The following is a 27,686-nucleotide window of genomic DNA, read 5'->3' on the forward strand; positions in this document are numbered from 1 at the left end:
GGTGACAAATAGCAGTCCAGTTTCATGTTTTGCACGAGGCTATCCAATTCTCCCAGCACCATTTATTGAAGAGGCTGTCTTTCCTCCATTGTATGTTTTTAGCTTCTTTGTCAAAAATCATCTGTCCATATTTATGTGGTTTTATTTCTGGGTTCTCAATTCTATTCCATTGGTCTATGTGTCTGTTTTTCTGCCAATACCATGCTGTTTTGATTATTGTAGCTCTGTAGTACAAGCCAAAGTCAGGAAGTGTGATACCTCCATTATTGTTCTTTTTTCTTAAGATTGCTTTGGCTATTGGGGGTCTTTTGTGGTTCCAAACAAATCTGATGATTTTTTGTTCTATTTCTTTAAAATATGCCATTGGGATTTTGATGGGGATTGCATTGAATCTGTATATTGCTTTGGGTAATATGGCCATTTTAACTATGTTGATTCTTCCAATCCATGAGCACGGAATGTCTTTCCATTTCTTTGTGTCTTCTTCAATTTCTTTCAAAAATGTCTTATAGTTTTCAGCATATAGGTCTTTCACATCCTTGGTTAAGTTTATTCCTAGGTATTTTATTCTTTTTGCTGCAATTGCAAAAGGAATTGTTTTTGTATTTCTTTTCTGAGATTTCATTGTTAGTATATAGGAAGGCAATGGACTTTTGTGCGTTGATTTTGTAGCCAGCAACTTTACTGTATTCGTTGATTGTTTCTAATAGCTTTTTGGTGGAGTCTTTAGGGTTTTCTATATATAGCATCATGTCATCTGCAAAGAGTGATAATTTAACTTCTTCATTCCCAATTTGGATGCCTTTTATTTCTTTCTCTTGCCTGATTGCTCTGGCAAGGACTTCCGACACTATGTTGAAAAGCAGAGGAGATAGGGGACAGCCCTGTCGTGTTCCTGAACGTAGAGCAAAGGGCTTCAGTTTTTCACCATTAATTATGAGATTAGCAGAGGGCTTGTCACATATCGCCTTTATTATGTTAAGGTATTTTCCTTCTATATCTATTTTATTAAGTGTTTTTATCATAAATGGATGTTGTATCTTGTCAAATGCTTTTTCTGCATCAATTGATATAATCATATGATTTTTGTCCTTTATTTTGTTTATGTGATGTATCACATTGATGGATTTGCGGATGTTGAACCATCCTTGTGCCCCGGGATGAACCCCACTTGGTCGTGATGAATAATCTTTTTAATGCATTGTTGTATTCGATTTGCTAGAATTTTATTTAGGATTTTTGCATCGGTATTCATCAGAGATATTGGTCTGTAGTTTTCTTTTTTGTGCTGTCCTTACCAGGTTTTGGTATCAGGGTAATGTTGGCCTCATAAAATGAGTTAGGGAGTACTGTCTCTTCTTCAATTTTTTGGAAGAGTTTGTGCAGGATTGGTATTAGATCCTCTTTGAAGGTTTGGTAGAATTCACTAGTGAAGCCATCTGGTCCCGGACTTTTGCTTTTGGGAAGGTTTTGGATGACTGATTCAATTTCGTTACTGGTGATCGGTCTGTTTAGATTTTCCAGTTCTTCATGGTTCAGCCTTGGAAGGCTATATGTTTCTAAGAACTTGTCCATTTCTTCTAGGTTGTTGAATTTGGTGGCATATAGTCCTTCATAGTATTCTTGGATGATCCTTTGTATTTCTGTGGTGTCGTGATAACTTCCCCTTTTTCGTTTCTGATTTTGTTAATTAGTGTCTTCTCTCTTTTTATCTTAGTGAGTCTAGCCAAGGGTTTGTCAATTTTGTTAATCTTTTCAAAGAACCAGCTCTTTGTCACATTAATTTTTTCTATTGTCTTTTTGTTCTCTATTTCATTTAGTTCTGCTCTAATTTTTGTTATTTCCTTTCTTCTGCTGACCTTGGGTTTTACTTGTTCTTCTTTTTCTAGTTCTTTAAGGTGTAACATGAGGTTATTTATTTGGGAGTTTTCTTGTTTCTTGAGATAGGCCTGTAATGAGATAAATTTCCCTCTTAAAACTGCTTTCGCTGCATCCCAAAAATTTTGGTAGGATGTATTTTCATTGTCATTTGTTTCTATGTATCTTTTGATCTCTCCTCTAATTTCTTCTTTGACCCAGTCCTTCTTTAAAAGTATGTTGTTTAATCTCCATGTATTTGTGTTTTTTCCCGCTTTCTTTTTGCAGTTGATATCCAATTTCAAAGCCTTTTGATCAGAGAATATGCTTGGTATGATTTGAATCTTCTTAAATTTGTTGAGACTGATTTTATGTCCCAATATATGGTCTATCCTTGAGAATGTTACATGTACACTAGAAAAGAATGTATAGTCTGATGTTTTAGGATGAAGTGCTCTATAAATGTCAATTATGTCCATTTCATTTAACGTGTCATTTAGGGCTTCTATTTCGTTATTTATTTTCTGTTTGGATGATCAATCCATAGCTGTCAATGATGTATTTAAGTACCCTAGTATAATTGTGTTTTGGTCAATTTCTCCCTTTAGTTCTGTTAGTAGTTGCTTGGTATATTTTGGTGCTCCCTGATTGGGGGCATAAATGTTGATGACTGTTATGTCTTCTTGTTGTACAGTCCCTTTCACCATTATGAAATGTCCATCTTTGTCTCTTGTTATCTTTTTCACCTTGAAGTCTGTTTCATCTGATATCATTATGGCTACACCTGATTTTCTCTGGGTACCATTTGCTTGGAGTGTCAATTTCCACCCTTTCACTTTGAGTGTATGCTTGTCCTTGTAGCTGAGATGTGTCTCTTGGAGTCAGCATATGGTTGGGTTTAGTTTTTATCCAATCTGCTACTCTGTGCCTTTTTATTGGTGAGTTCAGTCCATTTACATTTAGGGTGATTATTGATATGTGAGAATTTCCTGTCATTCTATCTTTAGTTGTCTGGTAAGGCTGTCTCCACTGTTTCTTTGCCTTTTTGTTGTTGTGTATTATTTCTGTGTGGTGGTATTCTATGATGTTTCCCTCTGTTTCTTCTTTTATTTCAGTATATATTTCAGTTCTGGATTTTTTTGAGTGGTTACCCTTAAGTTTATGTAAAAGAAAGTTTGATATTTAGAGTATTCCATTTTCTTCAGCACGCTTACTTTCTCCATTCCCATATTCCGGTTCAGGCCTTTACTCTCCCCCTTTTTATGTTTTGGTTGCCACAAATTGTCCCTGTTGATGGTGGTCGAATAGCCTCCTTTAGTATTTCTTGTAGTGCAGGTCGTGTATTAGAAAATTCCCTCAGCTTCTGTATGTCTGGAAAGGTCTTTATTCCTCCTTCATATCTAAAGGATATCTTTGCTGGATATATTATTCTTGGCTCATGATTTCTCTCTTTCAATAGTTTGAATATTTGGTTCCACTCCCTCCTGGCTTGTAGAGTTTCTGCTGAAAAATCTGATGATAATCTAATGGGCTTTCCTTTGTAAGTTACCGTCTTCTTTTCCCTGGCTGCCTTGAGGATTCTTTCTTTGTCGTTGATTTTAGACAGCTTCAATACAATGTGCCTTGGAGAAGGCCTGTTGGGATTGAGGTAACTAGGTGTTCTATTTGCTTCTTGGATTCGAGGGTCCAGTTCTGTCCACAAATTTGGGAAGTTCTCATCGACAATTTGTTTGAATATATTCTCTGTTCCCTTGTCTCTTTCTTCTCCTTCTGGTATGCCCATTATTCTTATATTGCTCTTTCAGATGGAGTCAGAAAGTTCTTGTAGAGTTCTTTCATTTCTTTTAAGTCTCAAGTCTCTTTCTTCTTCCATCTGTGTCATTTCCAGGTTTCTATCTTCAATGTCACTGATTGTTTCCTCCATCTGGTCAACTCTACTACCTAAGGTGGTCATTTCATTCTTAATTTCTTCTATTGACTTCTTAATCTCCAGAAATTCTGTTTGGTTCTTTTTTAAAATTTCAATCTCTTTCATAAAATGCTCCTGCTGTTCTTTGATTGAGTTTCTGAGTTCATTTAACTGCCTATCTGTGTTTTCTTGTATCTCGTTGAGTTTTTTCAGAACTGCAATCTTGAATTCTCTGTCATTTAAGTCACATATTTCTGTATCTTTAATTGCCTTCTCTGGAGATTTTTTACTTTCTTTCTGAGCTATCTTGTTTCCTTGGTTATTCATGGCAATTACTGATTTACTATTTCTCTTCCTAGACATCTACAGGAGTGGCTTCTGCAACAGGTTGATATGAAGCAGTCTTTCTTTTGTTTTGCAGTACTTGTTGGTAGAATGTTTTATTTTTTCTCCAACTGCAGCTTATTTTTCTTTTCCCACATGGTAATGCTATGTTTTCTCTGCACTGTTCCAGCTTCTCACCCAATGGGGGGATTCCCTGGGAGATGGGTTTGTCCTCTGTTAGTAGTTCGTCTAGGTCACAGGGCGCAGTGTCCCGGTGGGTATGCGGAGAGCTTTTGATGTTCCAAAGCTCTTCCAGCTCCAGATTCAGAGCCCTTATGTTTCAGCAGTTCTGTTTACTCCTGCAGGGATACGCCCAGATAGGTGGGGTCAGGGGCGAGGTGAGTTGTGAGAGGTGGCCCAGAGCAATGGCGGTGACCACCACCATAGCCGGTCCTGCTTCCACGGCTCCCTCCCCTTTGCCGGAACTAGTTGGGCTGCGAATCTGTGTCTGCGGCCCACAGTTCTCAGAACAGCAAATTTTCTGTTGTTTTGATCTGACACTGCTACTGTTTCTCTTCTAGCACCGGGCAGGTGGGGGCAGTGCGAGCTCTGGGAGGGGAGGGAGGGGGCGGCTAGTCTCAGTGCCTAAGGCTTCTGTTCTCTGCTCGGCAGTGAGGGCTTAAACCATCATTTTCAGCCTTCTTCCCTCAGTCCTTTCTCCGAGGTCTCCGCGTGAGCGTTGGGTTCAGCCGTGGTATATGGCGCCCCCTCAGCCCTGTGGGCCATAAGCGGAGCCCTAGCAGTTCGAGTTCTTCCCTCTCCCGCAGCTGCGGTAGTTCCGGGAAGCAGCGAGCTCGGAGCACTGAGCTAGGTCTGCGTCCTGCGCCTGCGTGGCTCCGTCTCCGCGCACTTCTCCCTTCCCTCCTCCTCCCCTGGTCGTGCGATTCTCCCACCTGTAGGTGACTTCGGTAGTGGGCCTCTTCGTCTTGCCTGTCTGCTGTGCAAGGAGTCCTTTGTGGAGTTTTTGTTGTTTGATTCATGGTAAAAATTCCAGGGGAGCTTTACAGAGGCTCACCTCACGCTGCCATTTTTCCTCCTTCACTTTCTTACTCTTAGGTTGCAGATCATGCTATTAGAAACCCAAGGAGCATTTTTTTAAGTAAAGTTTATTGGGGTGACAATTGTTAGTAAAGTTACATAGATTTCAGGTGTACAATTCTGTGTTACATCCTCTATAAATCACGTTGTGTGTTCACCACTCAGAGTCAGTTCTCTTTCCATCACCATATATTCGATCTCCCACCCCCCACTCCCCGCCCCCCTTACCCTCTGGTAACCACGAAACTATTGTGTCTATGAGTTTTTGTTTCTCATTTGTTTGTCTTGTTCTTGTGTTTTTTTTGTTTTTTATACCACATATAGGATAAAGAAGTTGTGGTATATATACACAATGGAATAATATTTGGCGGTAAAAAAAGATGATACAGGAACATTTGTGACAACATGGATGGATCTTGAGATTATAGTGCTAAGTGAAATAAGTCAGACTGAAAAAGCAGAGAACCATATGATTTCACTGATAAGTGGTATATAAACCAAGGAGCATTTTGCTACTCAGTCAACTATTAGGGAACAAAGGAAAATATATCTTCCCTACACATTAAAGGAAACAAAATTTTCTATAGGGGAATTACTCCTATTTCCTTATAGGGGTGTAGGGTCTGCATAGATCTCCTAGCATTCTGCATGAGATGAAGTAATTGTTTCTAGGATGCCGATGTATAATTTTTCAATGGATCTTTATCGGATGGGCTGAAAAGTGTCAGAAATGGCTGCCATAAAGGTAAGGAAAATTTCCCTGAAATGCAGTTCAACTGCAGGAAATAATACGGAAAGATTTTAGTGAAAGAACTTCCTCTATGCCCCCCCTTTTTGAACTGAGGAGAAATTCACATAACATACAGTTAACCATTTTAAAGTGCACAATTCAGTGGCATTTAGTGCATCCATGACATTGTGCACCCACCTCCTTTCTCTAGTTTCAAAATGTTTTTATCAACTGGTAAAAATACCCCATACCCATTAAGCAATCACTCTCCACCCCACCCACCATCTCCCAGTAACTACTAATGTGCTTTCTGTCTCTATGGATTTGTCTATTCTAGATATGTCATAAAAAAGGATTAATACAAGGTGTGAACTTTTGTGTCTGGCTTTTTTCAATTATTATAATGTTTACAGGTTCATCTAAGTTGTAGCATGTATCAGTACTTCATTCCTTTTTGTCGCTGAATGATATTCCATTGTGTGGATATGCCACAATTTGTTTATCCATTTATCCAGTGACAGACATTTGGGTTGTTTTCACCTTTTGGCTATTATGAATGGTGCTGTTGTATGCATTTGTGTGTAAGTTTCTGTGTGGACATATGTATTCATTTCTCTTGGGGATATATCTACGAGTGGAATTGCTGGGCCATATGGTAACTCTGTGTTTAACTTTTTGAGTAACCACCAAACTGTTTTTCTTTTAGCTTCCTGCCAGCAATGTACACATTCCACATCCTGACCAACACTTGTTTTTGGTTTCGTATTGAAGCCATCCTAGTGGATGTGAAGTGGTATCACATTGTGGTTTTGACTTGTATTTCCTTAATGACCAATGATTTTGAACATCTTGTCATGTACTAGTTGGCCATTTGTATATTTGCCAATATTTTTTCTGTTATATATATTTTTTATTTGTTGAGGTAAAATCGACATAACATCATGTTAATTTCAGATGTACAACATAATGATTCGATGTTTGTGTTGGAAAATGATCACCATAATAAGTCCAGTTAACATCCATCATCATACATAGTTACAAAATTCTTTTTCTTATCATAAGAATTTTCAAGATCCACTCTTCTAGCTACTTTCAAATATGCAATACAGTATTAATGATAGTCACCCTGCTGTACATTACATCTCCATGACTTACTCATGTTATAACTTGGAATTTGTACCTTTTGACCCCTTCACCCATTTTGCCTACCACCCACCCCCTGCTTCAGGCAACCACCAATCTGGTCTCTATATCCATAAGCTCAGGTTTTTTGTTTTTTAGATTCCACATGTAAATGAGACCATATGGTATTTATCTTTATCTTTCTGACTTATTTCACTTAGCATAATGCCCTCAAGGTCAATCCATGTTGTTACAAATGGCAAGATTTCATTCTTTTTTATGGCTGAATAATATTCCATTGTATATATGTACCACCTCTTTATCCATTCATCCATCGATGGACATTTAGGTTTCCATGTCTTGGCTATTGTAAATGGTGCTGCAGTGAACATGGGAGTGCATATTACTTTTCAAATTAGTGTTCTTTTGTATTCTTCAGATAAATACCAAGAAGTGGAATTGCTGCATCAGTTGGTAGTTCTACTTTTAATTTTTTGAGGACTCTATACTGTTTTCTATAGTGACTGCATCAATTTATACTTCTGCACAGGAGTTCCCTTTCTCTAAATCCTTGCCAACAGTGTTTCTGTCTTTTTGATAATAGCCATTCTAACAGGTGTGAGGTGATATCTCATTGTGGATTTGATTTGCATTTCCTTGATAATTAGTGATGTTGAGCATCTTTTCATGTACCTGTTGATTTGCCCATTTTTCAAATTGGGTTGTTTGAACACCTCTGCTAAGGGCTAATTATCCAAAATATATAAAGAACTCATACAACTCAACAACCACAACAAAAGAAACAATCCAGTTAAAAAATAGGCAGAGGACTTGAACAGAAACCTCTCCCAAGAAGACATACTTGTACAAATGGCCAACAGATACATGAAAAGATACTCAATTTCACTACCTATTAGGGAAATGCTAACCCAAGCCACAATAAGATATTACCTCACACGTGTCAGAATGGCTGTCATCAACACGATAGATAATAACAGGTGTTGGAGAGGCTGTGGAGGACAAGGAACACTCATACACTGTTGGTAGGCATGTAAATTGGTATACCCACTATGGAAAACAGTATGGAGGTTCCTTGAAATACTAACAATAGGATTGCTCCGTGACCTAGCAATCCCTCTCCTGGGTATCTACCCAAAAAATCTGAAAACATTTACCTGTAAAGATACATGTACCCCTGTGTTCACTGCATCATTATTCATAGTGGCCAAGACATGGACACAACCAAAGTCACCTTTGATAGATGATTAGATTAAAAAAGATGTGGTATATATACACAGTGGAATACTACTCTACCATAAGAAAAGATGAAATAGTGCCATTTCCGACAACATGGATGGATCTTGAGATTGTTATGCTAAGTGAAATAAGTCAGACAGAAAAAGTCAAGAACCATATGACTTCACTTACATGTGGGATATAAAACTGAAAACAACAAAGGAACAAGACAAACAAAAACTCATAGACATAGCAATAGTTTAGTGGTTACCAGAGAGTAAGGAAGTAGGGGGAATGAATGGTAGAAGAGGGCAAAAGGGGTCAAATATATGGTGATGGAAGGAGAACTGACTCTGGGTGGTGAACACACAATGTGATATATAGATGATGTATTACAGAATTGTACACCTGAAACCTATGTAACTTTACGAACATTTGTTACCCCAATAAACTTTAATAATTTTTTTAAATAATAAAATAAAATTGGGCGTTTGTCTTTTTGTTGAATTGTGAAAGTTCTAAGTATTTTCTGTATATGAAACCTTTATCAGATCTGTGATTTGCAATTATTTTTCTCCCATTCTTTATGTTGCCATTTCACATTCTTGATAATGTTATTTGCACAATGTGCCTCTCCTTTTCTGGGTGAGCAGAAGAATCTATTCTTTGAACACGTCTGTGAACTTGTATAAAAGCAGTCCTCACTGAGGCTCATACTATTACTTACTTTTGTATCTGCATTTTATTTTCATCTCCAAAAGTTTTTGCATGAATTGTTTATTCTCATCTCCACCTAAGAGCTCAAGCAAAGCATTTTGTTTCTGTTCAGTTAAAGTAATTCAGGCATATCAAAAATAGTAGTCAATAATATAGTATTTTCAAAGTCTGTACTACCATTGCGATATTCATGAAATAAAGCATGATACTTAGAAGTACAGCATTTTTTAACAATTTCAACTCTATCCTTAGACCTAAAGTTGTTGAGGACTTTTCGGGAGGGGAGCGTGAATGACCCCCACCAAAATCATTATGAAAAGGAAATATTGTTGCTTTTTTTCCTCTGTGCTTTTACCTTAAAGACATTTAATAACGAGCTAATAGACAAAGCTGATTTGTATATTCTCATTTTTCAGAAACTTACTCAAGTTTATAGAACTCTTCATGGAGCTTACACAAAAATTCTGGAGGTTATGCACACAAAAAAAAGACTTTTAGGCACTTTCTTCAGAGTTGCTTTTTATGGCCAAGTAAGTATACTTTAGTTCATAAAGTTATTTTTCTTTTTAAGCATTCACCTTTGAATTATTAGATTACTATAGCAGCAGTTACTGGTTCTAAGATTCTGTCTAGAGTGCCTATCACAACAGCAGGAGGCCTCTTTTGTAAGTGTAAAGTTCACTGATTCTCATATCTAAATCCATTAGGTCAGAGTACAATATAGAAGATTTGAAATTTTCCCTCACTTTCACTTTCTGTTAAACTTCTAAAGGTATACATTTAATATCTAGTAGTCCAAGCTTTCAAATAAAAAAAAACAGGTAAGTGTGTAGGGAATGAGAAAAATCTAGTGTGGAAATCTTCAGGCCAATAATATGTTCATATGACTGAATTTGAAAATTCTCATTTATCTGAAGTTAAAATGTGGCTCTTAGTACTATTATTTAAAATGTATTTCAAATGCATTATTACTAGCTACTGAGATTTTCTTTAAATGCTATTTGGTCATACTATTTATAAATTATTGTATGTTTAACTTTACAATAGGCTTTTTTTGAAGAAGAGGATGGAAAGGAGTACATCTACAAAGAGCCAAAGCTCACCGGCCTCTCGGAGATTTCCCTGAGACTTGTTAAACTTTATGGTGAAAAATTTGGTACAGAGAATGTCAAAATAATTCAGGATTCAGACAAGGTAACTATAGCCTTCATTGTGAAATCATTACTTATTAGTTCCAAGCATGGTACATTGTTCCTGAATTTTTTCCTTATTAGCTCGTGGAGGAGAAGCATGGAAATAGAGCTTTTCCAGATAGTGAGAGAAAGGACAGGGGCTTTGGAGTCAGAGAGAGTAGGATTCACATCTCCATTCTCTGTCACTTGCTAGCTTTGTGATCATGGGGGAAGTTACTGAACCTCCCTCTGCCTCCTGTTTTCTCATTAGTTAAATGGAGATAATAATAGTGCCTTCCTCACGGAGTTTATATGGATTAGATGAGTTAATATATGGAAAGTGATAGGGTTCCTGGTACGTAAAAAACATTAATAATAATATAAGCCATCATGCTTAATAAAGGTTAGCTGCTATTGTGAATGCTGTTGTTCATCACGATTCTCAGTTTTATACTGTATGATTAAAATCACCTTGGGGCACACATTTTATTCTAAGATATTCTTAGTTCAGTATTTACATTTGCAATGAAGTGGGTGTAGGAGAGATGCCTTGGGCCTTACTCTAAAGGTTATCTATCCCACCAGGCCCTGCCAAGGCAGGATAAAAAAGTTTCCAGTAAGAGAGGCCCTTTGCTAGGAAATAATTCCCTACAGGCAGAATTTGGGGAAAGCACAGTAGGAATGCCTGACCATCCTTAGTTGCCATGGAAGCACCCAGGATGAGAACTGATTTTTAAGGTCGAAAGGACCTATACACTTACGATCTATAGGCCACAGCAGTATTTCCTGTGCACCATGATGTGCATGGTGCTGTGCAAAGCACTGAACAGCTTTGCCCGAGGGAAAGGCTTCTGGCAATGGTGAAGACTCTGTTGTTTACTGTGAAAATGATCTCTTCATTGTAGACTGACATACGTCTCTTGGAGATAGTTTTATCTTGAACGTATGTATATGTTAGACATTTAAAAACAGATTTGCTGATCGGTCCAAAATTTATCAATTTTTGGCACAACCTTCCTAACTTCTACTACCAGTTTTACTATTTTGTGTTCTTTTATTGAATCAAGACCCCAGAAGATTTTATCTCCTTGTACCCAGGTAGTCTTAGGCTTGCTGCCACACTACTGATACTGTAAATGGAAACTTAATGGAAAGCCAGGCTTGCTGAACAACATACAGTTTTCTACTTTATTCTATCTCTGAAATCTTGGCCAACATGTACTAGTGACAAACCACCACCAGGCAGCTAGACTCCTGACATTATTTGTGTGCACAATATTTTAGTCTTTCCCCAGGCGCAACAGATGTAATAAGCAGTTGCTACTTTTCACATCCTTATTTCTTAATGTGTGAAAGTAAAAAATAAAAACAGTCTTTTACCTTGCCAAAGAACAAAATCTGCTTAAGGGCACAGACAATGTAAAAAGCATTTCGATAATATATTCCAATATTTTAAACTGTGTGTGTCCTTGGACATAACAGTTTCAGATTTAAGATTTTATCTTGTACATGTACACACATAGAGATGTATGTTTACAGGTGTTTATTGTTGCAAAGTTTATATAGCAAAAACCTGAAAGCAGTCTAAATTTCCATATGACTAAAGAAATGGTGATGTTACCCATACTCATATTATAATGGATATAGTAACCTAGGTGTTAAAAACACTGAGATAGGTACATATTGACACAAATCTAACAAGATATAGTATTGAGAGAAAAAGAGTAGGTGTGGGACAGTATGGCTGAATGATCACATTTGTGTAAAAACTGATATTCACATATACTCACTTGTACATGTGTAGGAAATTCCTGGAATGATACATACAAAATTATTATCCATGCTTACCCTTGATGAGAGGGACTTACATGGGAAAAAAGAAACTTTTTACTTTTCATAAATACCCTTGTCTACTGTTTGAATGATTTACCACATACATATTTTACGTTTATAAAGCTAAAATCAGGCTTGACTTTTATTTTTCTATCGTATGTATCTCGCCAGATAATTACCTCCTATCTCCTGAGTGCTCTCTGGAGAAATCTAGCTTTTCTGATGGGAGAGAAAAGAAGGTTAAGGTTTCTGTAGATAGGCTTTTAGGTTTTTATATAAGAACAAATAGGATGGATTTGGAGACATTAAAAGATGCTAAGAAACTTTATCTCTTTCTGTCTTCCTGTATACGTGGAGAAACATAAAGGATACAGGGACTGTTTCTTAAGAAGATTTTGTTTTGTTTTGTTTTTTTCACTTTTTTTGTTTCCTACACTAAACACAAAAGGGTTTGACTATCATAAGTTGCAAAGATACTGACAAAGTCACCAACATCCAAGGTACAACTTTAGTTGACTTAAACAGTGAAAGAGTGCCCTGGACATCATCTGGAGTTAATGGACAGATTGCTGGAGAGGAATGTGTTAGAGCCCACAAACTGAAACTCTAATAAGGACAATTCTGTGATTTCCCTCCAGCAGCATAGCTTCTTAACACGGAATTTAGGCTCTTCATGTAATGAGGTCCCCTTTCTCCATAATGCAGTCAAGAGTACCCACGCTTACAGTGTCAAACACAGCTTGTGGATATACAAATTGGTTAGCTTTTCTGTACAGTAATTGGGTAATATATATCAAAATCCTTAAGACCATGTAAATATCTTAACTAAGAAACTTCTAACAATTTATCCTAAGAAATAAATCATAAAAAAATTGCACAGTTTTAAATGCAAGGATGTTCATCGCAGCATTATTTGCAAGAGCAAAAAGTTAGAAAATTTTTCGAGGCACCTCCACACTGTGTACCATAGCGGCTGCACCAGTCTGCATTCCCACCAACAGTGTATGAGGGTTCCTCTTTCTCCACAGCCTCTCCAACACTTGTTATTATTTGTCTTGTTGATGATAGCCATTCTGACTGGGGTGAGGTGATATCTCACTGTGGTTTGTATTTGCGTTTCTCTGATGATTAGTGATGTTGAGCATTTTTTCATACGTATGATGGATCTTGAGACTATAATGCTAAGGGAAACAGGACAGGAAAAGTCAAGAACCATATAACCTCACTGATATGTGGTATATAAAACTGAAAACAACAAAGGAACAAGACAAACGAAGAAACAAAAACATATAGACACAGACAATAGTTTAGTGGTTACTAGAGGATGGCGGGGAGAGGGGTGGTAAATGAGGGTAAAAGGGGTCAAATAATATGGTGATGGAAGGAGAACTGACTCTGGGTGGTGAACACACAATGTGATATATAGATGATGTAATACAGAATTGTATATCTGAAATCTATGTAACTTTACTAACACTTGTCACTCCAATAAACTTTAATTTAAAAAAAAGTTAGAAAACAACCTGAGTCTATTAATGAGATATTGGTCCAATAAATAATGTTTATGCACATAGCCATTAAATTCATGTTGATGACTACAATATAGAACTATAGTAACCACATTTTTATGGTGGTAAAATACATAAAAAATTTACTATATTAACTATTTTAAGTGTACATTGCAGTGATATTAACTTCATATGGTTGTGCAGTCATTACCAATGCCCATCTTAAGAACTTATTTGTCTTGTAAAATCGAAGCTTTATAGCCATTAAGAAGGAAAATACCTTAACATAATAAGGGCCATATATGACAAACCCTCAGCTAATCTCATAATTGTTGGTGAAAAACTGAAGCCCTTTGCTCTATGTTCGGGAACATGACATGGCTGTAGCCTATCACCTCTGCTTTTCAACACAGTGTTGGAAGTCCTCGCCAGAGCAATCAGGCAAGAGAAAGAAATAAAAGGCATCCAAATTGGGAATGAAGAAATTAAATTGTCACTCTTTGCAGATGACATGATGCTATCCATAGAAAACCTTAAAGGCTTCACCATAAAGCTATTAGAAACAGTTTACGCATACAGTAAAGTTGCCAGCTACAAAACCAACGTACAAAAGTCCATTGCATTCCTATATACTAACAATGAAAACTCAGAAAAAGAAATACAAAAACAATTCCTTTTGCAAATGCAGCAAAAAGAATAAAATACCTAGGAATAAACTTAACCAAGTATGTGAAAGACCTATATGCTGAAAACTATAAGACATTTTAAAAAGAAATTGAAGAAGACACAAAGAAATGGAAAGACATTCCGTGCTCATGGATTGGAGAATCAACATAGTTAAAATGGCCATATTACCCAAAGCAATATACAGATTTGATGCAATCCCCATTAAAATCTCAATGGCATATTTTAAAGAAATAGAACAAAAAATCATCAGATTTGTTTGGAACCACAAAAGATCCCGAATGGCCAAAGCAATCTTAAAAAAAAGAACAATGGTGGAGGTATCTCACTCTGACTCTAGCTTGTACTACAGGGCAACAATAATCAAAACAGCATGGTATTCGCAGAAAAACAGACACATAGATCAATGGAATAGAATTGGGAACCAGAAATAAAACCACATAAATATGGACAGATAATTTTTGACAAAGAAGCAAAAAACATACAATGGAGAAAAGACAGCCCCTTCAATAAATGGTGCTGGGAGAATTGGATAGCCACGTGCAAAAGAATGAAACTGGACTGCTATCTGTCACCATGTACCAAAGTTAATTCAAAATGGATCAAAGACCTGACACAAATTCATAGAAGAAAACATAGGTACTAAACTTATGGATCTTGGGTTCGAAGAGCATTTCATGAATTTGACCCCAAAGGCAAGGGAAGTAAAAACTAAAATAAATGAATGGGACTATATGAAACTTAAAAGCTTCTGCACAGCAAAAGAAACCATCGACAAAATAAAGAGGCAACCAACTGAATGGGAGAAGATTTTTGCAAACAGTGCCTCAGAGAAGGGGCTGATATCCAAAATATACAAGGAACTCATGCAACTCAACAACAAAAAAGCAAACAACCCCATTGAAAAATGGGCAGAGGACCTGAAGAGACATTTCTCCAAAGAGGACATACAAATGGCAAATAGACATATGAAAAAATGCTCAACATCACTAATCATCAGAGAAATGCAAATAAAAAGCACAATGAGATATCACCTCACCCCAGTCAGAATGGCTATCGTCAACAAGACAAATGGTAACGAGTGTTGGAGAGGCTGTGGAGAAAAAGGAACCCTCATACAGTGTTGGTGGGAATGCAGACTGGTGCAGCCGTTATGGAAGGCAGTGTGGAGGTTCGTCAAACAATTACGAATAGAATTGCCATATGACCCAGCAATCCCTCTCCTTGTATGTACCCAAAAAATCTGAAAACATTTATACATATAGACACATGTGCTCCAATGTTCGTTGCCGCTTTGTTTATGGTGGCCAAGACATGGGAACAACCAAAATGTCCTTCGATAGATGAATGGATGAAGAAGTTGTGGTATATATACACAATGGAATACTATTCGGTGGTAAGAAAAGATGATATAGGAACATGTGTGACAACATGGATGGATCTTCAGAGTATAATGCTAAGCGAAATAAGTCAGACAGAAAAAGCAGAGAACCATGTGATTTCACTGATATGTGGTATATAAACCAAAAACAACAAAAGAACAAGACAAACAAATGAGAAACAGAAACTCATAGACACGGACAATAGTTTAGTGGTTGCCAGAGGGTAAGGGGAGGGGGAGGTGAGGGTAGGGGAGATCGAATATATGGTGATGGAAGGAGAACTGACTCTGGGTGGTGAACACACAATGGGATTTATAGATGATGTAATACAGAATCGTACACCTGAAATCTATGTAACTTTACTAACAATTGTCACCGCAATAAAGTTTATTAAAACAAACAAACGAAAACAATAATTCATTCCCCCGTCCCCTCATCCCCTGGCAACCATCATTCTACTTTGTCTCTATGATTTTGACTTCTCTAAATAACTCATATAAATGTAATCATACAGGATTTGTCTTTTTGTGGCTGGCTTATTTCACTTAGCAGAATGTCTTCAGGGGTCATTGATGTTGTAGCACACTGCAGAATATTCTTCCTTTCTAAGGCTGAGTAATATCCCATTGTATGTATACACCACATTTTGCTTATCCATCTGTCAGTGGGCACTTTGGTTGCTTCCACGTTTTCACTATTGTGAGTAATGCTTTCCTGGGTACATGTGCACAGCTGCCTGATATGGGGCTGAAGGGTAGGGTATGGGTAGCTGCCATTGTGCCAAGGGCTAAAACTGACCAAAATGGAAATTAAGTGCAATTTTCTGCCCAAGCCTTCCTCTGAAAGTTGCAAGCCTTCAATAGACTCTTCACTTCCAAAATAGTTACATCAGACAGATTCTGCCAGTGTAACTGTTGTATAGGTAGGAAGGTAGATTTCTGGTGCTTGCTATCTTCTCAGAATCCTCTCTATTTTGGTGGAATTCAAATGTACAATTAACCGTTTTAATATATTAAGATTTTTATTGGGGAAGGGGAACAGGACTTTATTGGGGAACAGTGTGTACTTCTGGGACTTTTCCAAGTCAAGTTGTTGTCCTTTCATTTAATATATTTTTAAGTATTCAGATTGCAAATCCGTGTTCAGTATGATGTCAGTTTTGTAAATATATGTGCATAGAAAAAAGATTGGAAGGAAATATATGAAAATGTGAGTAATGATCACTGCTGACTGTTAGGATTACATTTAATAGGATTTTTATTCCTACTTTTCTGTAATCTCCAAATAAGTTTCTATAACTTCTTTATAATAGAAGGAAATGATCCTTTTAAAAAAAAGAACAGAGACCTCCTCCGGTCTCTGTTCCATTGGGAACATAATCATGATGCCAGTGTTACTCAGTTGATCTCAAAAGACCAGCTTACTTGTACGCCCTTCTCCATTCCTCTGAATAAAAAACAAAACTTCCTTACTTCATAGGTAAATGCCAAAGAGCTTGATCCAAAATATGCTCATATCCAAGTCACATATGTGAAGCCTTATTTTGATGACAAAGAACTCACAGAAAGAAAGACCGAGTTTGAAAGAAACCATAATATCAACAAATTTGTTTTTGAGGCTCCTTATACATTATCAGGCAAAAAGCAAGGCTGTATAGAAGAACAGTGCAAACGCCGTACAATCTTGACTAGTAAGTAGGACTTTGTATGATAACTTCTTGTTTGACTTGATCTTTTTTGATAAACACAAATAGCAGCTGACCAGCTCGAAAATGTAACTGAAATTTTAATCATTCATTGTTCTGCTGTTCAGTCACTAGCTTCCATAAACATGGCTGTGTTATAAACCATAGTTTTCCCATATGTAATTCGTGATTGCTCCAAGATGTTTCATAGAGAATTTCTCCTTCAATCCTGAAGTCATAAGGTGCAATACGGTGCCCTAAATTATTATCTAGAGAAACCATGGGGAGAATTAAGCACAATGGATTTTTTTTGTTAATTTGGCTGTTTGAACAAATGATTTTTTAAGATAATAAATCAATCTTAACATTTTAATAGCTTCGAACTCGTTTCCATATGTGAAGAAGAGGATCCCTATAAACTATGAACAGCAGATTAATTTAAAGCCAATTGATGTTGCTACGGATGAAATAAAAGATAAAACTGCAGAGCTGCAAAAGCTTTGCTCTTCTGCTGATGTGGACATGATTCAGCTCCAACTTAAATTGCAGGGCTGTGTTTCAGTGCAGGTATGTTGATTGCCGTACATGTATTAAATGCTTCTTGATGTTCCTCTTGCTTTCCTAAGGACACAGCATTAATTATAATTGTGTGATACTCTTATTGACTGCAAAAACCTGTGCATTATTTTTTATTAACTCAATAAAGAAATTCTGTTCAGTTTCTATATACTTTGTGTTATGTCAGAGGACTTGAACATAAATCCCTCTGACTAGCCAAGCTCCATATTTACATATCAGAAATCATTGTTATTAGAATATCATTTTTGCTGATTATTTGCTTTAGTTAATCATTTTTCAAATAAACTTACAGTAAGAATTGTAAATATGTTTCTCAGATGCAGATTTTTAACCTATTTGGTTTTTTTTTTTAAAGAGAAATGCAAAAATTACTTTTTGATTATATTCTGCCAACTCTCATTTTTCTCCTTTTGTAATTTAGGTAAATGCTGGTCCATTGGCATATGCAAGGACTTTCTTAAATGACAGTCAAGCTAGCAAGTATCCACCTAAAAAAGTCAATGAGTTGAAAGACATGTTCAGGTAAGTGCTTTGTCATTTTCAGATCAGACCGAGTATGTCCTTTCACTCCATTTTTTTCTTAAAAGAAACCAAAATATTCACCAAATATCCCTCCAAAAAAGGATATTCTCTGTTTTCTTTTACAATATTTAAGTGCCCTCCTAATAGTACTTTAGTGAGGAAACATCGAATCTCTTTCTTGCTGCAGGGCATTCATTGACAATGTCCTAGTGACCCAAGGGATGAAATATACCAGTTTACTTCATTGCTTTGGATGTTGTGACACAAACACAAGCCTAAATTCGTGACGAGATTTCCTCCTTTGCCCAACTGACCTCACGTTACAGCATTTCAGACCGTTTAGGGTAGGAATAAAGGTGGAACTGGAAGGGTTGGAGAGATTTGCTCCTGTCCTGTGTCCTTAGTTCCACTTGGGTTCTGCCAGCCTAGGCAGCTTGTCTTGAGTGAGCATCCCTGTAACTAAAGGCACGTCTGAATGGTCTTGCATTAAAGAAAAAAATCTGTTTAATATATAAAAAGAGTTTACATTCAGAATGAGAGACAGTCGAGTAAAATAGACTAAAGAGAAAGATTATAATTTATCCACTCATTTGCTCCTGACTTATTTCATTTACTTTTCCTGTCTAAGTGTTAATCAGCTCTTCCAGGTTACAGAGTAACCAGTAGTCATTCATTCACCAATATTTATTAGGGCCTGGCACGTACGAAAAGATTCTACCAGTTGCTATGATGGGGATACAAAACAAATGGGCCATGAGGTACTTTGTCTCCTAAGACCTACATTCTAATTATGGACATTAAACATAAACACATGAAATAATGGAAAAAATACTTTTACGATAAGTCATCAACTTTCTGTCCCTACTCTTACCAATCCAGGACATATACTTCACTGTGCTGGGTACATAGTAAGCCCCAAATAAATTATTTTTGAATGAATGACTCATTATCTACAGGCACAAATTAATGTTAGCACAAATTTAGCTGATACAATATCAAGTAAATGACTGAGCAAGTAGGCTTCCTAGGGGGTGTATGTTTTGAGCCAGGTTTTAAAGGTGGTAAGAAAATGAGAGAAAAGAAAAAGTATTTCAGACTTACGGAGTAGCATTAGCAAAGGCACAGTGAGAAAATACAGGATTCTAATCTTCCTTCTAGGTAAGCCATGGTTAAAGTGAATATCAAATTGATTGTCAGTGAGACTTTCTGGGAGTAAATAACAGAAACTTTATCTTTGATCTTCATCAACAGGAAATTCATACAAGCATGCAGCATTGCACTTGAACTAAATGAGCGACTAATTAAAGAGGATCAAATTGAGTACCATGAAGGGCTAAAGTCAAACTTCAGAGAAATGGTGAAAGAATTGTCTGACATTATCCATGAGCAGGCAAGTATTAGGGTGGTTGAAAATGAAAATCTGATCTGGGGTCCCTAAAGTGTCACTTAGCAAAATCTATTAGTTCGAAGTGCATTACCTTAAAATTATTCAGTCTGTATTTTAAAATTTGTTTGTATTATCTTTAATCATTTAAGTGACATAATGCAAATCAAATTTGAAGCAATCATCTGAGGCAATTGCTAAAGCAATTATCAGCAATAAATCATAATCCTCTTTGTGCCACAATGCCATTAGAAGAGACTAGCTGAGCAAGTCTGAGTTGATCGGTGAACGTGGATAAAAGTATCTCAAGAAGGGTCCTAAAGAAGTGGAATGATTGGCTCAATAGCCAAATCCCTAAGAAACTAGATACTGTCATTTTGGTGAGATCCCGAGTGAGTTATAAAATTTGGGACTTGTTTTACTACCCATACGGCCTGCAAAACTTCCCATTCTCATAAAACTCCTTAGTATTTTAATCTATAACTGAGTGGTAATAACAATTACACCTAACTTAGTGAAACACAACCTGAAAAACATAGAAGTGAAGACTGAAGACCTGTTCACCACTTATGGCCAAATTATGTCATTATTAAGTAGTTATGACTTTTATATACCTGCTTACCTTAAAACTGCTGTACTCCTGGATTATCCTGGTAAACTTCATTCCTATATTGGTGGTCTTGAAATTTGTGTTTACAGCCACGCTATACATGGAGTGTCACTTAAGTATTTTAACATCTTAAACACGTTTGTAAAAGTCACAGCATGATGGTCAGGTCCCTCAGTGACTGAGCGTATTAAGCTTATGATAAAATCTCCTTCATTTCCTTACTCAGGAAAATACCCAATAAGATAAATATTTGCTTCAGAAACTCTTCAAACTCTCAATTTTTAAGAAATTAAGTTTCCTTAAAAGAAACGAGGATAACTACAACCCTTTATAGAACACATTCTTATTCTTAAATCTGGCTCCAGAAATGAGACCCTCATCTGTCCTGCTGTGTTTCAGGGATTGCTTGAAGGCACTTGCCTGTGTGAGGCTGTCACACAAAGGGTATACTTACAAACAGGTCAACAGTGGTTAGCATCCAAAGAACTGCAGTGTAATGATGGGGAAAAGAAGTGAAGAGTTTTTCTAGAGAAATAAGAACTAGTTGACTTTGAATCAAATTCTACCTCTCTGAATTTATTTTGTCTGCTTTTTCTAAGAAAGAGCTATGGCAAATTTAGTTACAATTAGCTCAGGGCTGCATTGAGTGATCAGGAGTCAAATTTTCTAACTGTTGTCCTCTTAGTATGGAGAATCCAGTCAGCCAGACCAGTCTCCTACTCACCCATTCTCTGTGGCTGGGATTCTTGTTGGCTTGAAGAGTCTGGAATCAGAGTTCTGTTTCTTCTTTTTGCCGTCTTTATTTCTATTAGCCCATTCAGGAGTGAGCCCATTCAAACTGTTCCAAGGCCTCCCTTTGCTGCTCAGTTTTCAGAGGCCCTTTTTGTTTCCTCATAGCAGTCAGGTGGTTGAGACTAGGAAGGTGGGGAACCATTCCACTTCCTTTATTGTCTATCTCAAGCTTAGTACAGTGGGGTGTACCTTTCTGGACCATCACTGTTCTGAGGTATACTTTTATCAAGTAGATGACATAATTCGTTCCTAGAAACTGGCAAGTTTATGGGTTTCTGTTTTTCCATAGAAAAAAACAGCAAAAGCTCCTCCTTCACAAAAGATATAAAATAATTACACGTTTCATTTAATCCAATGAGTACTATATTAAAATTATTTAATTTGCATGCAGCTGCATGACCCAGCTGCATGAACTCTAAATCATTCAAATTGAAAACAGATTATTCAATTTACTGCTATTACTGTGATTAGGATATTTAGAGCAGTCATTTTTATAAAGTTCTTTTTCTCTGAAGCATAGATTTTACAAATCTGCTCTCATATATCCCACCTGTCTCATTTAATTCCCATAAACCATGGCTATTTTATTTAGTTGTGGAGACCAGTATTTTAGACCATTGGTATTATATATTGTTAGCTAACCAAAAAAAATTAGTTTCTACTGGTTTATATTTATGCAACCTCTCCTGTCATAATGTATCATTTTCAGATGTGCCTTACTTTGGGCAAATGTTGACTTTATAGTGAATTTTTATATATCAATATTTCCCATTAGATTCTCATATAAAAAAGAATGCTTTTGTGGCCATACACATTGAGACACATTGTTTCCCAAAGGAAAATATAATAATACAAAATAAAATAAACTGTGTGTACTAGAATATGGATTATTCTGTTGAGCTCCATAAATGATTATTTAACAAAAATATATGGCCTGGATATTTCTTTTCAATGTAATCTGTTACAGTATACCAAAATATACACTCCTTTTTAAAACTTCTTCAAGCTTTTGACTTTTTGCGTGTCATTCTTGTACAGGGGCCATGCTAATCTTCTCTGTATCCTTCTAATTTTAGTATATGTGCTGCCGAAGCGAGCACAAGCTTTTGACTTTTCAACAGGGATTTATATTGTCTTACAACTATTGATTACAGGTTTCTTAGATTTGGTGGTGGCCATTGTGTCTCTTTGATATGTTTTATTTTCTTCACAATGATTTACCCTATTCATTTGTCACATCTGACAGGTGTGAATAATCAATCAGTCATCTCTTAAACCTACTACTGTGTTTTCCCCGAAAATAAGACCTAGCGAGACAATCAGCTCTAATGCGTCTTTTGGAGCAAAAATTAATATAAGACCCGGTCTTATTTTACTATAATATAAGAATGGGCCTTACGTAATGTAATATAATATAATATAATATAATATAATATAATATAATATAATATAATATAATATAATATAATAATAAATATAATATAATACCAGTCTTATATTAATTTTTGCTCCAAAAGACGCATTAGAGCTGATTACCTGGCTAGGTCTTATTTTCGGGGAAACATCGTATGCTTTCAGATTCGTGCATGAGTGATGTTTTTGTAAGAGGAAATTTATTATGTACTTTATGTAAAACATGATTTATAGGAACATAAATGATATGATGCATTACTGCCACCATAGACCAATTCGCAGGCTTAATACTGAAATTTCAGAGCTAACTTGAGAACCAAGTATTGAAAGCTTGAGACCTAAGTTGGAACTATATAATGAAGAGGTTAGATGTGATTTATATGCTGTTCTTTTCTTCCATCTAATCCAAACATAAGATCTCTGTTGCTTTTGATCACACAAAATGGATAATTTAAAAATATCTATACTAATATGAATGTATTAATATGTTTATATACTTATGAGATATAAAATATATTTTTTGAAGTTCTTCATTTCCATAAAAATCTTCTGTATCAATTAGCTTATATAATTATAGTGCATCTTTAGAAATATGCACTTATGACTTTTCTGTTCATTTAATATTATTTCCCAAGTCTCCAGAGAAGGCACATAAGTATCTGCATGTTTGAAAAGCCCCACAGGTGATCCTGAGAACCACTGTGTTAGAAGATGGTCCATAAACTCAAAGAGTCCACTGTTTAGAGCTCTTGTTATGACCATGTGTTAAAAAGTGTTAAAAAATATTTTAAAGATTGCATTACCTGTCACTTTTTATTGAATTTTGCATTTTACCGTCTTTCATTTTTCTTAATGAGTAACCAGATCTTTTCTGCTTTTTTGCTATGCTGCCTTTGTAATACAGCTTTGAAGACCTAAGTCGGTAATGTTATTCTTTGCTCTTTCTGCTTTATGTCATTTTACATAGCTAAGTGTCAGTGGTGAATTGAAATATGCCTGTAATTCCATATACACATACTTTTTTGGCAGTGGCTATTTTGCTTCATGATAAACATGCAGATTTTCTATTTGTTTGTTTTAGATATTACAAGAAGACACAATGCATTCTCCCTGGATGAGCAACACATTACATGTATTTTGTGCAATTAGTGGTACATCAAGTGACAGAGGTTATGGTTCCCCAAGATATTCTGCTGAAATATGAGGACATGCAGATGTGAAGTGACGAGACTGACCTTTCTCAGGAATATTTGGAGCTGTGCAAATGTTAAAATTCAAAGATTTGATATACATGGAGTGTTTCCTCCTGACACCAAAATTTTAATGCTTTCAAAAAGGGTGCTTATGTATTTGTAAATATTTAAGCAACTTGGAAGTGCCTGTAAAATTGCACCACTGTCCTTGGTTTATACTTTTTTAGGTAAATCTATATACTGAGAAGTAGAGATAAAAAACATTGCTTAATTATTGCTTAAAATAATAATGGTACTATGTAAAATTGTTTAATGGAACACAATAAAAGGTAAAACTTATTTGTAATTAGAAGTGAAGGAAATAATACTTTGAACTTAGCATTTTTCTTGACAGAAAGCTCAATTCATTATCATACTAATCCTTGGAGTAAAAATGATCAAATTTCATAAAACATGGATATTTCAGATTGAGGAGATAGTTTGAAATCTTTAGTCAAGGCTGGGCTAAAGGAAACAAAAGTATTATTTTAAAAGGAAAATTTCACAAAGAAAGGTTATACGTAGAAATACCAAGCCTACCGTTCCTTCATGTTTTGATCTGATGATGTCAGGTAATCAAGTCGGTCTCCTCTGACATACAAGACAAAGGATTCACATGTGGCATAGGTTTCCCTAGCAAGCAGCATCTATTGCCAGAGCTTTATCATCTGAGGCGACCCATAAAGCCAAACAGAACGTTTCTGAGAATTTGCAGTCAGTATATACTATGCAACTTGAAAGCTATAGGAACAGAGTCTGAGGTAGGCGCCTATGCGTAATGATTATTTTCTTCAGTTTCCAAGGTTAACAAGCATTTTGATAGAACTTGATGGTTGCAGTATTTCTTGGGTCACTATAGATAATCACCACAGGCTTAGCAACTGCAAGCTAGGGATTACATTTCTAACAATGAAGAAATCTCAGACTGCCTAAATAATTCAAGAGAAACCCAAGATGTGAAAACCTTTTTTAGCTTGGATTATCCAGATAATTTTGGCTGCCTTTCATGTAAACTTTTAAGTTTCACTTATTTTTCTTATGTATTTTAGCTTATTTTACAGACCAAAAACAAAAACAAAAAACCAAACAAACACTGAAATATAAATGGATTGCATGGAACCCTGGCTTTTTAAATACTTTGTGATCAACTAAATCTTAGAGATTACACTCCTGGCTTGGCCATTTTTCTTTGCATGTCATCTTTGAGCTTTCAGGGGAGCGTGAAATTATTTGTTGAAGGTTAATTTTGTCTTTTAATAGGGGATTCAGAAATTTCAGAGGCAGTTTGTAATTCCTTAATATCTTGGAGTAACCTATAGAGTTAGTTTCACCTTTAAAGTGATTATATTTGGCATGGATGTGTAAGGAACCATCACATAGAGTGAGTGCTGCCATATGAAAATGAGGCATCTTGGGGAAAATGTAGTGCTCTTTTATCAATAATTAGTCCCTGTCATATCCCCAAGCATAGTGTTGTACACTGTGGGTAATTATTTAAAGTATAGTAAATGGCCCCTGCCCTCAAGGAACTTGCAATCTAGTTGAGGAGGCAAGATATACACAAAATGAAATAGTACAAGAATTGACAATATAAGACAAGAAAAGTTGCATATGAGCATTGCCAAATGAGTAACGCTGTCCGTAACTCTTACTCACATTCAAGGAATGAGAGGTCACTGTGAATTGCAATGTTCAAGGATGGTTTCATGGGCAAAAGTAAGCCTTGAACAGGCTTTCAAAATGAGAAGGGATTCCACACAGGAAGAACATCATGAGCAAAGGTACAAAAAGAATTAGCAGAAGTTCAGGGGATGGTGAGAAAACTAGTGTTGTTCAAGGGAATGGTGGATAAATCTAGAAAGAAAACGTGGCCCTAGATTTTGGAAGACCTTGAATGCCAGGCTAAGTATTTGGACTTTACTCAGTAAACATGGGGGAGCCAGTCAAGGTTTTTAAATAAAGATTACTTGATTAAATGTTAGTTTTAGAGATTTAGTCCTTTATATTGCTACCAAACGTATTTGAGGCAGAGAGATGGAAATATGGAAACCAATCAGTTACTGCAGTATTCTAGTTATGCATCCACAAAACCCTACATGTGAGTGAGAATGGAGAAGAAGGACAAATATAAGAGATATTAGGTGATTTGAGCATTGAACTGGATATGTATTGCAGTAGTGTCAAATGAAAACGTAAGACTGAGATTTACTAATGCTAAATAAAATACAGCTAAAAATGAAAACAAAAAAGATACTATGTGGAAAGACTGGACATGACTTACTGATGGCTATGAAGAAAAAGGGAAAAGATAATTTTGTGTCCTGTGGCCAGTGACGTCTCCAGGTCATGGGACAATTTCTCTAGATTTATTTCACCAACTTTCAGAGTGACAGCAGAAAGCTATAGAGAACAAGGTGGGCTAGACTAGAGAATGGTAAATGTGTTTTGAAACAATGTATATATTAGGTATATATTGCTGTTTATACAGTTTGATTTCATGAAGTGACTTGGCCTCCACAAATTAATTCACATCAGAGAATATACTTCTGCTATACTGATTATTTTGCAGTTAAGCTTGAATCCAGTTTCCCCTGGAAGCTATTGTTTTGGTAGTCTTTGAACATAGTAAAATGAATAAGTCACCACTGGTAGTCTTAGTTTATCACTACAGTGATAACCCGTAGAGAAAATAATTCCATGCAAATTTTCCTAGTAAACACTTGCACCACTGCATCATGTCTATCAATGGAATTGTTATCATTACCTATATTTATATGATTTGATTGCCTATATAAATAATGTAAACATATTTTTAAAAAATGAAATAGCAAGCGGCAGTGGTAGCAACAGCCTTGGAACCTTGACCAACGTATCATAGAACGACAGATGGACCCACTGCTTAATTAAAAAACTAAATAAGCCAGCATAATTAAAACCCAAGCTTTTTATTATAAATACTAGTTTTATCTGAGATGAAGAACCTAAGCAATGCATTGGAATAATAGGAATTTCCAAACTCTTCAAAATATTAATAATCAGAGATATATTTCAGGCTTCTGGTCCACAAAATGGTGGGCTAGCTTCAGTCTCAGTCTTCTAACAGTACACTACTTCAGTTACCAAAACACATTTTAAAACTTTTTCCAACATGCTTTTTTTCTCTTGTTTTGCATTTTTATTGAGATAATTCACACCCCATACAATTTACCCATTTAAAATGCACAATTCAGTGGTTTATAGTATATTCACAGAGTTGTGTAACCATTACCACAATTAATTTTACAATATTTTTATCACCCCCAAAAGTAACCCCATACATATTAGCAGTCACGCCCCATTCCCCACCAACTACCTCCCAGCCCCTGACAACCATTAATCTACTTTCCTGTATCTGTGAATCTGCCTATTGTAGACATTTCATGTAAATGGAATCATACATTTTGTGGCCTTTTGTGACTGGCTTCTTTCATTTAGCATATTTTCAATGTTTATCCATATTGTAGCATGTATCAGTACTTCATTCCTTTTTACAACTGAATAATATTCCTTTGTATAATACACCCCATTTTATCAATTCATCAGTTGATGGATATTTGGGTTATTTCCACTTTGTGGCTATTATTAAAGTTGCTATGAACACTTGGGTACAAGTTTTTCTGTAGACATATTTTCAGTTCTCTTGGGCATTACCTAGGAGTAGAATTACTGGGTCACATGGTAACTATGTTTAACTTTTTGAAGAACTGCCAGGCTATTTTCCACAGCAACTGCACCACTTTACATTCCCAGCAGTAGTATATAAGGATTCCAATTTCTCAATATTCTCCACAACACTTGCTATCTGCCTTTTTGATTATTACCTTCCTAGTGGGTGTGAAGTATCATTGTGGTTTTCATT

General features: G+C 36.1%; 1 protein-coding gene and 1 non-coding gene across 4 annotated transcripts in view; one reads left to right on the forward strand and one right to left on the reverse strand.

Annotated features, from left to right (window-relative positions):
* Positions 1 to 24,088, forward strand: part of DOCK11 (dedicator of cytokinesis 11) — a 211,793-nt gene extending 187,705 nt beyond the window's left edge. For 2 of the 3 annotated variants that reach the window (XM_019717035.2, XM_074323193.1), the window contains 7 exons: positions 9,410 to 9,523; positions 10,041 to 10,187; positions 17,052 to 17,262; positions 17,633 to 17,823; positions 18,257 to 18,357; positions 19,609 to 19,747; positions 23,638 to 24,088. In XM_019717035.2, coding sequence (XP_019572594.2) covers positions 9,410 to 9,523; positions 10,041 to 10,187; positions 17,052 to 17,262; positions 17,633 to 17,823; positions 18,257 to 18,357; positions 19,609 to 19,747; positions 23,638 to 23,760 — 1,026 coding nt within the window. In that variant the 3' untranslated portion in view covers positions 23,761 to 24,088. Of the gene's footprint in view, positions 1 to 9,409; positions 9,524 to 10,040; positions 10,188 to 17,051; positions 17,263 to 17,632; positions 17,824 to 18,256; positions 18,358 to 19,608; positions 19,748 to 23,460; positions 23,479 to 23,637 lie in introns of all 3 variants that reach the window. The other variant, XM_074323192.1, reaches the window with a different exon arrangement.
* LOC141569839 (U6 spliceosomal RNA) lies at positions 22,136 to 22,243 on the reverse strand. Its single transcript, XR_012493619.1, has one exon. It is a non-coding gene; the product is annotated as a U6 spliceosomal RNA (small nuclear RNA).
* Positions 24,089 to 27,686: the final 3,598 nt, after the last annotated feature.

Source organism: Rhinolophus sinicus, chromosome X, assembly GCF_036562045.2.
Source record: "Rhinolophus sinicus isolate RSC01 chromosome X, ASM3656204v1, whole genome shotgun sequence".
Lineage (NCBI taxonomy): Eukaryota > Metazoa > Chordata > Mammalia > Chiroptera > Rhinolophidae > Rhinolophus > Rhinolophus sinicus.